This window comes from Scophthalmus maximus, chromosome 7, assembly GCF_022379125.1.
Source record: "Scophthalmus maximus strain ysfricsl-2021 chromosome 7, ASM2237912v1, whole genome shotgun sequence".
Lineage (NCBI taxonomy): Eukaryota > Metazoa > Chordata > Actinopteri > Pleuronectiformes > Scophthalmidae > Scophthalmus > Scophthalmus maximus.
In genome coordinates, this window is record NC_061521.1 from 5,637,572 (window position 1) to 5,654,164 (window position 16,593).

At 39.9% G+C, this 16,593-nt stretch overlaps 2 protein-coding genes across 3 annotated transcripts in view; one reads left to right on the plus strand and one right to left on the minus strand.

Annotated features, from left to right (window-relative positions):
• Positions 1–7,891, plus strand: part of LOC118315070 (septin-7) — a 50,893-nt gene extending 43,002 nt beyond the window's left edge. For both annotated transcript variants that reach the window (XM_035642016.2, XM_035642017.2), the window contains 5 exons: positions 1,371–1,422; positions 1,693–1,818; positions 2,630–2,765; positions 3,454–3,599; positions 5,322–7,891. In XM_035642016.2, coding sequence (XP_035497909.1) covers positions 1,371–1,422; positions 1,693–1,818; positions 2,630–2,765; positions 3,454–3,599; positions 5,322–5,361 — 500 coding nt within the window. In that variant the 3' untranslated portion in view covers positions 5,362–7,891. The remainder of the gene's footprint in view (positions 1–1,370; positions 1,423–1,692; positions 1,819–2,629; positions 2,766–3,453; positions 3,600–5,321) is intronic.
• A 2,264-nt stretch (positions 7,892–10,155) lies between these two features.
• On the minus strand, positions 10,156–11,448 carry LOC118315386 (C-C motif chemokine 4). The gene is made up of 3 exons (XM_035642639.2): positions 11,137–11,448; positions 10,546–10,672; positions 10,156–10,365 (listed from the first exon to the last, which is right to left on the minus strand). The coding sequence occupies exons 1-3, from the start codon at positions 11,198–11,200 to the stop codon at positions 10,257–10,259; spliced, it is 300 nt and encodes a 99-aa protein (XP_035498532.1). The 5' UTR covers positions 11,201–11,448; the 3' UTR covers positions 10,156–10,256.
• Positions 11,449–16,593: the final 5,145 nt, after the last annotated feature.

Consider the following 16,593-nt stretch of genomic DNA (forward strand, 5'->3'; position numbering starts at 1 on the left):
ATTTTCAATCTTTTCTAGGGGTACCATCATTTTTGTCCAGGGCAGTTTGTTTTTTCAAATGATTCTGTTGAACCACATTCCAAAGCAATGTCTGATTTTCATTAGTTAATTTTCAGTAAATTTGTATTTATTATTACTTTTATCAGTTTCAAGTTATTTCAGTGACCACTGTGGGGTTTTCTTTCTTTAACGGAAGGGTACCAACAATTTTGTCCATGTCTGTATCTGTGACATGCAGGAATGTAATGCAACTATAGCACAAGTTAAGGAAGATTAACAAAGTCAGTTTATTAATTCCATTATGTCAATTACTCAAAGGTTAGGGTAAGGGTTAGGGTTAACTTTAGGTAGACCCTAACCCCCGGTCTACCTAAAGTTAGATAATTCAATTCAATTAAATATTATTTGTATTGCGCCAAATCACACCATACATCGTCTCAAGGCACTTTACATAGTAAGGTCGAGACCTCACAATAATGCAGAGAAAACCCAAAAGCAACACAATGTAATAGCCACCTCTGACATGTAGCTTATTCTAGTCTACAGGTTATTCCAGAGAACACTAAGTTTAGCTACATCTTACGTACATGTCTAAATACCAAAGGTGGTAGTTGTAAAAATATAATCTCTGCTTAGCAGAGGTTTGCAGTAGAGTTGTTTGCTTCTGAAGGCTTAGGTAAGGTAAGGGAGCCTGAAGTTGGACTTACTCTACTCAGAAATGTTTAACTTTTCAACTTTTTCCTCAAATACTTAAGGTGTATAGATTCGTTTAGGCAAAACCTGTTGAAACCCATCTCAATGCTCATATCCTATATGATCATGGCCTGACGTGTCTTTGCCTATTGCTGTTTTTTTCTAATGTGCTACTACAACTGCACCCCACCCCCCACCCTCCCCTCTCTTTTGTTACTGATGTATGGATGAACTGAACGTGTCATGATATGCGTGTTTGAACCATGGCGTGTCCATTGAGATAATAACATTAATTTTACCTGAATGGCATGTTGCTTATAATTTTTTCATCTTTTGTCTGTATTACTATAATACTTTTTTACATGTAAATAACCCATACTAGTCATGATTTTAATCACCAAAAACACAATAACGTTTTTTTCATCAAGGGCTGCCTCTGTATATGAATAAATAGCCAGAGATAAACCACAGCAGCTGGTCACCATTTACCCAGAGTTCATTTCAGTTCAGAAGATCAAATATTCGTACATTCGGTACGTGTTTCTAGTTTAATCTCCCATGAGACTAGATAATGATGATTATGATTGTAACTATGAGTAGTGTTCCTCTGTAATAACTGTGATATGTGTGTCTCTGTTCCTCCCTCTCTGTTTTCCCTCTCTCCCCCTGTGTTCCAGTGGAGAATGGGGAACACTGCGACTTCACTGTGCTCCGCAACATGCTCATCAGGTGAGACAGTTTCTCTTGGTTTGATTTTCCAAACTTAAAATCTTGAATAAAATTTGACGAATTAAACTTTTTTTATGCTATGATGGCCTCATTGGTTTACAGTAAATTATTTATACCCTCTCTAATGCTAATGTGGCTGTAGTCACAGTTGAATATACTACTTGTTGAATTCATTAGTAGGTTTATTGTTCACTTATTGCTCATAGATAAGCCTCTTACTGTTTTACCATTTGTGATTCATTTCCTCTTCTTTTATGCCCATTTCCAAAGGACCCACATGCAGGATCTAAAGGATGTCACCAACAATGTCCACTACGAGAATTATCGCAGTAAGAAACTTGCTGCCGTCACCTGTAATGGAGTGGACACTACAAAGACCAAGGGACAGCTCACTAAGTAAGGCCTGGGTCATGAAAAAAAAAACAATCCTGGTTTTAAAGAAACAGAACATGCCACATAAAGTGTAGAATCACCAAAGGGCAGCCTCTTGCCCTGTACAGTAGGTCATAAAAACTGAAGGAGGTTAAGACTGTGAGTGAAGCACATTTGAGGGTTAGGGTTTGATGGAGGATCAGTCAAACAACTGCTGAATCTTCAAATCAGGATGCTGTGAAAAAAGAAATATTTGTCTGGGAACACACTTTTCACTGAAAAGTTCGAAACCAAGGTCCGAACCAACGCTCGTGATTTTGTTGCATTGTTTACATTTGATCTAGTTAGTTTTGGTTTCACATTTTGCAAGCGCACCAAAGAACTTTACATGACATACTTACTTCCTGTCATCATCACCGACAGTACCAGTCAAAAGTTTGGAAACGCTTTCTTTTTCACTTGAATGGGAAAGTGTGTCCAAACTTTTGACTGTTACTGTATGTGCTGCATGTCCCTATACTTAACTTTTATTTTATTTTTTTGGGATAATTTGAATAGGCGTAGCTGTGTAGCTATAAACTGCAGCTCGCTGTGACTAAACAAAGCAGAATCACAGATTTTTCCTCTCATCTGAATGAAGAAACAATTTTCATTGGTGATCGGTAACATTGGTTCTGTGGATCCAATCATTGCGTCCCTGCTTCCTAGGAATGGTGCATCTACAGTGACAGCGGACAACAGTAGGAGCAGGAGGGGTTAACTGCAGAGCTAATAGGCTGTCCGAACATTGTTCAGCTACATTGGCCACTTACTACCTTTTTTCTGTGATCAATAGGAGTCCCTTGGCACAGATGGAGGAGGAGCGAAGGGAGCATGTGATGAAAATGAAGAAGATGGAGGCAGAAATGGAACAAGTCTTTGAAATGAAGGTTAAGGAGAAGAAGCAGAAACTGAAGGATTCAGAGGCCGAGGTGGGTTTTGAAGATTTGGTTTTATGTGTATTTCTCTGCCAGGCCAGTTTGCTTCATTTGAATGTTTTAAACGTTACCTAGTAGTATTGCTTTCAAAGCCCCACTTTGGTAATTAAGGTATCACTGTCATAATCATTGTCATTTATTTTCTTCTCAAAGACTTGCCATTAAAATATTCATACCATAGACAATGAGCATTCTAGGTTCTTATTGGCTAGAAGTAGGCATCCATTATTTTCTAGAAATAGACAGTATAATCAGACATCTATGACGCTGATGTTTTATGCAGTTCCAAATGAATATACCGCTATTTAGGTGGAGGTACAGAGAACAACAGCTTAGTTAAAGAGCATGGAGCTATAGTTATTAGTGTACGTAAAATGAATGAATAGTAGTTTGAACAAAAAAATGAATGCAACTGACTATCTTTGGCTTTAAACTGCATCTTCATCAAGTCCTCATCATTTGAAGGAGATTGCTTAGCTGAGATTGCTCAGCTTAGCTCCACTAAGCAGACTCCAGCTGGAAATAGTGCAGTAGCTGTATTTCAAAGCAGAAAAGCCAAATCCAAAATATGTTATATAAGTGAATGAAGGAATATTTTTGGGGTTTGTGTGATTATAGTGGCACACACAAACTTGAAGTTGTGTTAAGAGACAGTGAATGTGGGAAATGTTGTGACCCTCAGCTGGAGCGGCGCCACGAACAGATGAAAAGGAACTTGGAGGCACAGTACAAAGAGCTAGAGGAGAAGAGACGAGTGTATGAGGACGAGAAGGCCAACTGGGAGGCTCAGCAGAGAATCCTGGAGCAGCAGAAACTGGATGCCTCCAAGTCAGTAACACACACACACTGTTCATCACTTTTCACACTTGAAATATTAAAGTAAGGCTAAAGTGACAAAAGGGCAGGAAATATTATATACTGTATGCTTTAACTATACAGTGAGTTTTTTTGTGCATGTTGTGTGCATGTGTGCACACAACATGTGCACAAAGTGTGCACATCAATTACTGCATGTCACTTTTTGTTGTTTCCAAAAGAAATCTGCAACCAGCATCACCGCGGGCCAAGCAAACAGCCCGCTCCCAACCTACATGTTGAGAACAGCCACTTCACTTTTAACATAAATAAGAACAGTGGGACACTCTGCCTCCCTCTCACTCTGTTATTCCCGCATGAGAGCTGCTCTGCTGAAGCAACGGTGCAAAACACAAACATTCTTGTCTATTTGGGTCTTTGCATTGACTTTTTGTATGTGAATAATTCTTGTCGCGTTCGTTGTGAAAACACCTTTAGAGATCGTTTATATGCTATGAGAAGTGTCAAAATATTGTTGGTTTGTTATGAGTCTATGGCACAACAAGTCAATAGACCACTGTCTAGTCAATGTATGGGAAACACTGCATATAGTTGTGGAAAGCCTAAAAATTGCTGCCTTGATAGTTTTCATCTGTAGATTAATGTCTTTTCAGGGTCAAAACACACACCAGTTGTAAAATCCTGCGGTGGACCTGCTTTATGTTCCCCTTACAGTGAGCTCATGTAACATCTGTAAATATTAAGCCTGGTCAGGAGCAGACGTAGAGTCAAATTATAAGCCAGTTAAAGTAGGTTAAGTAGAGAAGTACTGTAGTGGGAACTCGATGTGCTAAACAAAAATTGTCTCTCATACGCTCTCTGGCTCTCACGTGGAGCACGGGGAGGTGTTTAAAAATAGCTGATCACGGTTTGTATCTGAGGGCTGCACGGTGGTGTAGTGGTTGGCGCTGTGCTCGTTCTGGGTTCAAATCCTAGTTTGAACCTACCAGGGTCTTTCCTTTGGAGTTTGCACGTTCTCCCTGTATATGCGTGGGTTCTCTCCGGGTACTCCGGCTTCCTCCCACAGCCCAAAGATATAAAAAATTTGGGTTAGGTTGATTGAAGACTCTAAATTGACCGTAGGTGTGAATGTGAGAGTGAATGGTTGTCCGTCTCTGTATGTGGCCCTGCGATACGCTGGCGACCTGTCCAGGGTGTACCCTGCCGCTAGCCCTATGTCAGCTGGGATTGGCTCCAGCCCCCCGTGATCCTTAAATGGATAAAGCGGTAGATGATGAGGATGGATGGATGGTCTGCATCTCTCTCTCTCTCTCTCGGTTTGTCCCCTTGTTGCCCCTAGTTACTGAAAAGACGTCAAATGATTATTTTAATTATTTCATAAGCTAGCAGCAGCTGTCTGTGCAACCAGCCCCTGGTCACACCAGACAGAGTGTGGCTGAAACAGCAATACCCCTGTGAGTGATCAGATATGTTAGGGTGTATTCATTTATTTAATTTATTCTTTTCTTTTCTTTTTTGCTTTAAATGTATCTTTATGATGATGTTCAACATCATTACAACAACAACATTAACTGCAGAAGTCTCGAGATCTTTTTGTATGTGATTAGGCTTACCATTTACATTGGCTATAGTATACTCCCAACATGCCTGTGAAGCCTAAAGATGATTTCTTTTTACATTATTGTACAAGAAGAAATGTTCCCAGTTCTCACTACCCTCTTGTTTCTCACACAGGACAATGGAAAAGAACAAGAAGAAAGGGAAAATCTTTTGAAGAGAGACCTTCAGTTTTACACAACCTTATTTTTTCCTCTTCCTCTCAAAAGCTTGTGTCTACTGTGGCCCTCAGAACACAAAATAAAGCGCACACACACACACACACACACATAACACTCATTTCATTACATTCCTCTGTGTTGCGTTTAACCTGCAACATATGAAACATTGACATTATTTACACACACATTTACTTACATTTAGACATGCAGATGCCCACAATATCCCACATGCTTGTCTCTCTGCAGGGTTTTACTGTGTTTGTGGAGACTGTCATTTTCTTGAGGTACGCATGTCTCTGAAAGTCTATTTTCCTATATTACCTGACAATGAGGAGAAGCCTGATTTCCTCTGAGCTTACAGTACTGAGTAAACACGTGGCGGGGACAGCGCATAGCCATTTGTACACATGTAGTTGTTGTACATTCTCTTGATATTCATAGATAGATAAATGTACTATCTCCTTCCTCAATGCACTCTTTTTAATTATCCTCTTAAAAATGTAATACAAGAGTATACACACTCAGATACTCAGTCATGATGACCTTCCTGGGAGTGTGTTGAGAAGGGTGTATGAGTATGTGAGTAAGGCAGCAGCTGTGGAGGAAGAAGTTAGGTGGAATTAAGGCCCAGGTCACACCAAAAAGTGTCTCGGTGAAATGAATCTGTGTGTTGTTCGGGCCCAGATGATAAAATGGTAATTTCTTAATTTGCTAAAGAATTGACTGCTAACACACTAGCCAGCTGGTGACATGCTAGCACTACACTAAGTTTTCCCAATACTGGGTCCCATGCTTCCCACTCGCTCATTCTTGGGATTGCACATCATTACTTTCAGTAAAGAGTTCATGAAGGTGATTTAAGAAACAGTCAGTTAGCTACTCGTTAGCTCAATTGATGGTACAAATACTACTTATAAAGCAATATGTCAATCAATGGAACTTATTGACAGATTAGGAGATAGTTGCCTTTTTAACAAATATGTCTTAAAAAACAATAAACAAAAAAAGAAATTGAACTAATTGTTCCATTCGCTTATTTTTCCGCTTTGCTAATTACATTCATTGTTCCATTACCAAGTATTGTATGTCTTTTGAATGAAACGACTTTGCTAACTGAAAGCTTCCTCCATTTGGACTGTACAAGCCTGCCATGGCCCAGGGATGCGAAATCACAGGTAAACTTAAATAAAGCTTGATGCAAGAGAAGAAAAAAAACTTGTTTGATCAAAATGTTCCTGTTTTTAAATAATGGTGTGCCTGGGCCTTTAGATTGGATTTACTATGTAGTGGCAGGTATGTTTTATCAAATGCTATGTCTGAGGTCATAGATAGTGTGTGTCTGAACCATACGGGCAGAATAAAGGAGATGGAAGACTGTCCGTAACATCAGCCAGAATAGTGTCATTGCAGTTTGTTTTTTTCTTATTTAAATAGAAGATATTATGCAAAAGCCTCATTGGTGTCTACAATTTCAAAGGTTACAGTGATTACAACAATGTTTTATATTGTGTTGTAAGTGGTAGGTGTTGTCATAGACCTGAACCCCGTTGTCCAGATTATTGTGATATTTTAACTTTGGGTAAAACAACCAAAGGGACAATTCGTCAGAAAAAGCGCAAATAGTCCTTTCTTGCTCCCTGGATTCCCCAGAAAGGCAGCAGTTCCAAGAAGTTTGCCAATTCAGCCATAGCTTGTTGAACTCTGACTAATTTAGAATATCTGGCATACAACAAAACATGACCTGTCTGCTCTCCTATCAAGTCCGAGCCAATTCAGAGTTCGAAAGCTGCACACTGTGCCACACGTTCGAAACTTTCATAAACTTTTTCCCAGAGTTGTCATGTTTTATTTTCATATGATGATATTAATAATACTTTATGCATGGTTGAACAATGGCTCCTTTCCTTGTAGTTTTCTTAAATAACGTCTAGATTAATCTGTTATTTTTAGTATAGTTTTTCAGACTACCTGCATTTAAAGCAAAATGCTAAAGGGACAAACCTTATTCCTTCAGCACATTAGGTATTACCTTTTTGGATTTGTTGGAGGCTGCTCAGTGGCCTTTGTTGAGTTTTTTTGGTTTTTTCAGGAATAACAATAACTTTACTTTAAACAGAACCTGTTATGTCAAACTCTCCTCAAGAGTTCATGATTTAATTGCTCTACATTTATGCACACATTTATTCTGTATACATCTATGCCAATGAGTACACCTTCTCAGGACTGCTCCATAATGCTAGATTTTGTCTGTAGGTCCAGAGAAAAGCAATTCTCTTGTCCTACAGGTTTGAAAAGGTGAATTTTACTTTGAAATGCAGGTGAACCACTCATCCTTCCAATAACACCAAGGTAAGATAAATTTAAGTTTAGGTAGATTTTTTGGGGAATATTTTCTGTATATATATATATATGTGTGTGTGTGCTGTGTGTACACTGTTTTCTGCTTCTCTTCCTTGTTTTATCATGTGTTTTGGCTCTAACTGTACATGTTTAATATTAAAGTTGACAAGATTATGCTTTAACTCACACTGTGTGAAAGTCCTCTTTTTTTAACACCTGTGACATGAACAATTCCTTTAGAATGTTGTCAAATGATTTTGAATCATTCTGGATGGTGTTTTTAATAATTATAATATTATTTTATTATAATAATTTTAAAAAGGTGTTTTTTTCAGAATCGTCAATTAAGGCAAAATCAAGAAAAAAATATTAGATTTGATTATTGACCTATATATGAACTATTGAGAGTTCATATATATATCAAGTGCAGCATAATGTGCATAGAGATGTATGAATATAACAACAGTATATATGATTACTCTAAGACAGGGGTTTTCAAAGTCTGAGATTGTGGGCCTCCCCTCAAAGTTTGGAAAAAGGTGTCCCCTAACTAATACACCATAGGCCAGATAAATGCAGTATGGAAAGTGGAATAGATATGTATTGGTATCCTTTCCATCCATCCGTTTTCTTCTGCATATCGGAGGTCTGCTCCTGGGGAACCCAAGTCATTCCCAGACCAGATGGGATATTGTGTATATTCTCCCCAACAAGTACTGGGTGTGTCTTTGTGTGTGTGTACTCTAAAAAAGGATCCTTGCATCATTTAAACTAAATGTTGTATACTAGGCAATACTATATATAACACTTACTGTCCCTGCACTAAATACATTTATTGTAAACTAATCTAAAATCTAACCTGGTCATTTACAAGATCATGTGCTAAATTCTAAAAACGCATTGATTGTGACTAAGATTTCATAACCTAGATCAATAAAGTTGTTGTCGTTCTTGTTGCTATAAGTGAAACAACATAAAGTCACTTTTGTAACACTGTTGCTGATTTATTGTTGCTGTTTGTTTCAAGCTGTGGTCACAGAGACAAAAACACATCTTCATACAGGAACAGAAAAGCTCTGTTGCAGGTTTGCACATACTAAAACTTTGCTGATTTTATCACAAGAAAACCGCTTGCGGTGTTCGTTTGTTTGCAGGAGAAGAATAGTGCTGTAACTGCATCACAAATTTGTCTCGTGACACTACTCAATATCAAAAATACTCATTGAATATCATATTCCAAAAAGGTGTGTTGAAGTACACTTTTGAAAATGATACAATTATTAGCATGTCATTAGCATTGCTGCATTTGTAATCATGGAACAGCTTCACACATTTATACAAGTAGAACATATTTCTACAAACTGAAAGCTTTAAATCAACAGTTTGTCTATTTTCTAGCAAAGCTGCTATCTCAAAGTACAAAAGGCTGGGGAAACTGATGTCTGTTATATCTTTAAAGATATGGTGATTCAAAGCATGATCAAACTTTTGAGAGGAAAAATAACACATCATTCTTTCTGAAAGATATTGATCTATATGACTTAGTCAGTTATTAAATTGTGGAGGGCGTGGCAGTTTATTTTCATTGCCTGGTTAATTAATATATTGTAATTTTAGTAATATACAGTTTTTCTTAAAGTATTGATATTCCCTCTATCATTATGCCAAAAATGTTTCCTGTATTATGTTACCCACCTGCTTGCTACATTGTCAGCTTCTGAAGCAATCATCAGCAGTGTTCTCATGACTTGAGCACTTGAACGGCAAACATACCGAGTGCCTGACTTCCCACTTCAGGTAGCATCTGATTTAACTATGCTAATCTTACACATTTTACCATTTACATGTATTCTTTAGTTGCCTGGTCAAGACTGTACTAGCAAGTAACAAATGACCTTTGGATGCCTAAAATGTTCACATTTTCTGAGGTATGTCTGCTGCCGAGAAAAACAGTAGGCCTTACTGAGAACATACTGTAAGAATGTAGTTTGTTCATCTGCGCACTCTTTGCGCCAGAGCATTGTTACATTTTCCATTTTCATATTTTTCTTTGTTATTTTTCTCTTTTCACCTGCTCTTTGGTTAGGTTCACTCAAAAGAAACAAAATACTTGACTAAGTTTATGCAAAAAAAAATGAATGGCAAATGTATTAGTGGGAATATCAAGTGGAGAGAAACACCGTGGTGGAAAAAAGTATAAGACCTGCAATTCATGTCCTGTCTGTTAGTGTTGGTTCCTTTTAACAATAAAATCATGAACCTCACAGATCTGAAAATATTAGAGTCACTCACGCATTTTGGTGAAATTGTCCCATGCCAGATTGTGTTGTTGCTATCGACAACCAATAAATAATCCTCATCTGAAGGCCACAATTTTAAAACCTGAGATACAGAACATGGTCTACCCCTAGTCTATGAAACTCTTCTTATAAAACACACATAGCCACCAATTTACAGCTATAATTTTTTTTAATCAAAATTCAAATATTTATTCATTTAAACCTGCAAAACCAGGCATTGTTTTATCAGAGCAGTAGACAATAATACAACTTCAGTGCTGTTGACCGCTGCCCTCAGTGTTGTGGAGCAGGTTGTAGACATGTATAGCCCATGGGAAAGTTTGTCTGTAGCATATCTGTTTCCCTTTAATAGTTTGGACTCTGCAAAACAGATAGAGGAGACAAATTATTTCAAACATTTTCAACCTCTGTTGTTGCAACCCTAATGCTTTAGTCTTGTGATAAAGCCTGTCTGGAGTTCACAGGATTTCCATTTTTCTACTCATCATTTACTTATCGCTTGCAAGAGAAACCAGCAAAAGACTCTAAAGGCGGACTTACATGAATGCCTGCTGTGGACAGGAGCGGTGGGTCTCAGTTATGCTGGTGACACGCGCTGGTGGTAAACTGCGATTGAGGAAGCTGAAGCAGCAGTATCCAGGTGTCATGGTGAACTGCAACGCTTTAGCTGTTAGGAAGGTAAATGGTCAATAAAATCATGTGGTTATCATCACATCACATGTGGTTATGGGAACTAAGGGGCTATGGGAGCAAAAGAAAGATCACAAAAATAGTTAACAAAGCCAATAAGATTATTAAAAAAACCCCAGAGACAGTTGCTGCTGTACACAACAACAGGTGATGATACTGCTGAACATTTTTCTTATGGGATGTATGTGGTTTTACTATTCTAATATGTTTAACTCAAAGGATTACTACTGCACGCTCACTTATTTCTTGTATTTATTGCATCTATTGTTCTTGTCACTTATTCTAGCCCATGGTAGAGGAACTTAATGTATGTATGTATGTATGCAATTATGTTTGAACTATCATGTACATTTATAACCCACACTAATAAAGACAAATTTCAAAGCATCAAGTGGGCGATAAAGAGTTTTCTGAAGATGATAAGTAACAGAGATCACTCACGCATGGTGTTGCAGCAGCAGACATTGAGCAGCAGCAGCCCCAGAGTCAAGCAAAGAGTCTTCATGATGTTGTCGGTGAAAAGAAGATGATGATGTTCTTGGTCTTTCTTCTTCTTTGCTGTGATCTAGCCTAAACCCCGCTTCCAATTTAAATAAAAAGTCTATTGTGGAACAGAAATGTCTATGATGTCAGCCCTTCCAATTCATAGATTAGACCTACCAGACAACCTCAGAGCAGAATTTCCCCCACATCTCCTCAGCTTTCCACCACGAAGGAGCGCTCACACCACTGCAGCTGTCTAGTTAGGGGAGGGGGGGTTACCGTAAGAAGAGATTGGGTTAAGTCAACCTCAGACAGTGGAAGAATCAATTTATCTCTACATCTTGGTTTATAATTTAGTCAGTGGAACGGTTAGCTTGAGCATTGAAGTTTATTGTACACTTTTAGTTGTTTTAATAAAGCACAAAAACATACTCAAAGAGCAGAAACCAATATTTTTTTCGACAATACTCAGCTTCAAGGGAAACAAATAAGCTGATCAAATTTTACCTTTTACGTTTCCAGAAGCAGATGCCAGCAGATTGAGGTGACATGCACAATATTTACTCATCATAACTTCTAGAGAATGCACACTTTGTACATTTCTTCATATGATGCAAATAATTACTTGGTGAAGGTGTACGCATTGTATTTGTAACCAAGACCTACTTAAAGATTAAGTATATATCACCTCAAAACTTAAACACTTTCACTGTAACATATACGTATATGCAAGATGGCGCCGTGCTAGGCTAACCCAAACCCTAACCCTAGCATGTAGCAGCAGCTCCCCATGATAAGCCACTTTTTCATTTTACACTTTTGCACCCTCCTGTTACCTTCTTATGCACATTACTGGTTACTGATTACACACTTGCACTGATATCATGTACATTCTCTATATTTGTTTCCTTATAGTTGTATAGTTTTTGCAGGTCTTATATTTTTTAACAGTTGTATTTCTTATTCGTTTCATTTTTTATATTATATTATGTGTTGTGTGCCTGATAATGTTACACTCATAGATTGATGCAAGTAATTAAAATGGCACACCACAAATCTACAATAGGTGCCAGATGTTTGGAGAAAGAAAGCATTGAAATGCTGTGCAGAATGCACAAAATATCGGGAGGAATGTGGGCTTAATAGTGTCCCTGCAGCTTATTGTATTTTTGCCCCAGCTCCTCGTAGCAGGTTTATCCAGCTGTGGTTCCAGCCACAAAATAAAACAGTATCAGATAACCTGAACTGTCAAAGTAAGTTTACAGGTTAGTGGATTTGTACATAAAACAAACAGACAAAAAAGAAGAAAAGATTGACCATTAGTGGTATCAGGCTATAGACACATTTTTGGTTTCATTTAATCTTTTTAATTTAAAAAGTCATTGTTCATTAATAAATTGCCTTTTATCAGACAGCTACATAAAATAACCAGCCACAAAATCATATTGGTTTCTGCTTCCGCCAGGCTAAGATACATTTCTGGTTCATCATGAGCTCAGTATAGTTCCCCAACTGATGCAAATCTGCGATGGAAATACCATGATGTTCACAAGATCTTATCACAGCTTTTTTCAGATGCATACACGTAAACCCAGGTTTAGCATTGCAGCAGTGACCTATTTAGATCACCAAGAACCCTGTCAATTTCCTCATGACCCTCATCTGTAATATATTTGCTTAACACTGTCATCACGCTGCCAGTGTAAGAAAGAGTTTTTTTAGGACATAATAATGACAATAAAAAAATCCTTTTCAAAGATACTTTTGACAGGTATGTGTTGCATGCAGTCAATCAGACTTTGACCAAACATTCAAGGAAATGTGGTTCTATGAAGTGTCAAAATATCATTGTAGACATATCCTGTAAACAGGTTTCAAGAGTTCCTTTGTTCCTGCATGATTCATTAAAAGATATAGAAAATTAGCACAAGGTATTTCACCATACACTGTGCAACACTGCATACATTCCAACTGTATATCAGTAGGTTTGTACATTGTGATAAAGATGTGGTCTTTGCATTACATCATTTTGTTGCAAAAACTAAATAAAATAAAGATATTATTGTTCAGAGAATAAAAACACCTATGGAAACAGAGGAAATGCACAAACGGTTTTAATACCTTTATCACAACATGTCTGTATACAGATATTGCACACGTAATCAATTGGGGCGTTGAATTCAACTACAAGCTCTCAGATTCCTCAATGGAAGGAGATACTAATAAAGAAATGAACACATCTACTGCTGTAACAAATAATTGCCATCAAGGGACAGGCAATGGAAAGCATAAGCAGTTCCTACAAATGCTGTGATGCATTTCACTGGATAATTAATGTAGTGCTCTATGTATCACATTTGTTTTTGCGTGGCTATCACTATAATCATGACTGTCATACTGGGCATGGGGCTCATTGTCTAAGGCAGGCACTATGATGTGTGTTAAAAAAAAATAACTCTGAAAGAGTCCAGCCTTCCACAATGTCTATTCAACCCCTTGGTTAAGTTTAAACCCCCCCCCAAAAAAGAGGAAGATTTCAATTTCATCAGGTGCATTTGGTTCCCCTAACATAGCACACTGGCCAAACCTAGTTGCTGACTCCGGTTATAAACTATGCAGGCAAGTCTGTGTATATGATTATCAACAAAAACAGCTCCTGTGCACTCAATGCAATTGAGTGAGTTGAGAATGTTACCTCCTTCCCTGCTGTTTTTTCCACCTGTGTGTGTGTGTGTGTGTGTGTGTGTGTGTGTGTGTGTGTGTGTGGCTGGATATGTCCTCCTGGTACCTGTTCTTCTACCTATCCACCTGCACCTGAGTCGCACCCTACAGTCAACTCATCAAGCCGGTTAATCCCATAAGACATACACCCCGAGTGTTAGAAACACTATGGCCTGTCATGATCTCGTGTTTTCATTTCCTGTTTTATTTTGAATTAGTTTGCACTTCCTGTTTCCCAGTCTTTTATCGGTTTCTTTTTGCTTTGCCCGTGTCTCCTGCCTGTGTCATGATTCCATGTTTTGGTTTCCTGTTTTGTTCTGAAGTCCCCATCCCACGTGTTGATTCACTTCTTTTCCTGTGTCTTGTTTCTGGTGTCTTGTTTTTCCTGTGTCTCCTGCCCCTGTGATTGTCTGCACCTGTTCCTAATGTGTCTCACATGTGTTCTATTAGCCCCGCCCACCTTGTGTGTATTTAGTCTCTGTGCGTCGTTGGGTCGTCTGTTGTGTTTCCCCAGTCTGTCCGGAGACGTCTGTTTCTGCATTTTTCCCCCTGGCTCCAGTATTTGGATTACCTGTTTTTGCTACATCTCGTGGACACGCTTGGTTTGATTCTGTTTTCGTTTTAATATTAAATATCCTTTTTCCTCTATATCTGCATTTGGGTCCTCCTTCCTGCTCAGCCCTGACAGAACGACCCAACCACAAAATGGACCCAGCAGGTGATTTTTTTTATTTGGATCTTCGTGAGTTAATTTACACCCTTACTTGTATTCATTGACAATTTAAAAGAGATGGGATGGGAATACAAGGAAGGGTGTCTGCGCATGGCACGCAGGGAAGTTTCCCTGAGGCCCTGGTTGAGGAGTTCGTTGCCTGGCTGGCTCAAGGACTTTTTGAATACTCTGGACTCCCACTCAGTCTTCCAGTGTGCCTTCCAGCCAGCACCCCAGTTGGCTAGCATCAGGCCTGCTAGCATCCAGCCAACCTCCCAGTGTGCCATCCAGCCAGCACCCCAGGTGGCTAGCATCAGGCCTGCTAGCATCCAGCCAGCACCCCAGGTGGCTAGCGTCAGGCCTGCTAGCATCATGGTTCCTAGTGTACAGCCGGTCTCCACGTCGTCAGGACCAATCGACACGTTCCCCGTCGGTGGTTCGGTCCACATCTGTCCCTCCTCGTCTCCAGTCGAAGGACCGATTGACGCGTCCCTCGTCGGTGGTCCGACCAACGTCTGCTCCTCGTCCCCGGCCATTGGGCCGATCAACACGTTCCCCGTCGGTGGTCCGACCGTCGCCTGCTCCTCGTCCCCAGCCATTGGGGTGATCGACACGTTCCCCGTCGGTGGGCAGATCGACGCGTCCCTCGTCGGTGGTCTCCCGGAACTGTCGTGCCTGCCTGCCAGGCCTCCGGGCCTTCCCCCAGAACTGTCGTGCCTGCCTGCCAGGCCTCCGGGCCTTCCCCCAGAACTGCCGTGCCTGCCTGCCAGGCCTCCGGGCCTTCCCCCAGAACTGCCGTGCCTGCCTGCCAGGCCTCCGGGCCTTCCCCCAGAACTGCCGTGCCTGCCTGCCAGGCCACCGGCCCTTCCCCCAGAACTGCTACGCCTGCTGAAGCCCCCCAGCAAAACCCCTGTCCAGTTACCCAGTGACAGTTTTTCCAGTCCGTCCTGGCCCCCTTCCACCCACCCTGCTCTGTGTAGATTTGTTTTGGACCGTCTGGAATTCGGTCCTTGAGAGGGGGGTTCTGTCATGATCTTGTGTTTTCATTTCCTGTTTTATTTTGAATTAGTTTGCACTTCCTGTTTCCCAGTCTTTTATCGGTTTCTTTTTGCTTTGCCCTTGTCTCCTGCCCCTGTCATGATTCTGTGTTTTGGTTTCCGGTTTTGTTCTTAAGGCCCTTCCCACGTGTTGATTCACTTCCTTTCCGGTGTCTCCTGCCCCTGTGATTGTCTGCACCTGTTCCTAATATGTCTCGCCTGTGTTCTATTAGCCCCGCCCACCTTGTGTGTATTTAGTCTCTGTGCTTCCCTTTGTCTGTGTTGGGTCGTCTGTTGTGTTTCCCCAGTCTGTCCGGGGACGTCTGTTTCTGCATTTCCCCCCCCGGGCTCCAGTATTTGGATTACCTGTTTTTGCTACATCTCGTGGACACCCTTGGTTTGATTCGAGTCTGTTTTCGTTTTATTATTAAATATCCTTTTTCCCCTACATCTGCATTTGGGTCCTGCTTCCTACTCAGCCCTGACAATGGCCGCCTCTGAGGTTCACATTAAATCTTGTAATACCTGTCTTACCTGTGCCTAGAATCATCAGCACTTGTGAAATACCTGCCACTCTGCCGTCCCTAGTCTATTTACATTCAAATTGTTTAGATGGCTGCCTGCTTTCACTTCTCTGCTCAATCTTTTGGATGTGGATGCTTAAAACTTGTACTGTTGGAACACTCACCTGTTCCTGCCTGCAGGATTGAACTATTCAGTCAACCTTTTCACCTAAAACTTTGTAGCAAGTTTTAAAATAAATAATTCAAAACATTGTCTCTGTTTATTCTTAGACCCCAGACAAAGATGCTACAGTAGTGGACTGTATGGCTCCGTTTATCAATTTCGCATCCTGTTTTCTTTAGTTTACAACATTTATACATCAGAAATTATTTCATGAATATTTGCACCAACGTTCAAGTAGATACAAAAACATTGACATCA

Coding starts and splice junctions, on each gene's coding strand:
- LOC118315386 (XM_035642639.2), bottom strand. CDS start 11,200: ATGAAGACTCTTTGCTTGACTCTGGGGCTGCTGCTGCTCAATGTCTGC. Junction 10,673..11,136: donor CTGCTGCTGCAACACCATGC/GTGAGTGATCTC, acceptor CCTTCCTAACAG/CTAAAGCGTTGCAGTTCACC. Junction 10,366..10,545: donor TGTCCACAGCAGGCATTCAT/GTAAGTCCGCCT, acceptor TCTGTTTTGCAG/AGTCCAAACTATTAAAGGGA.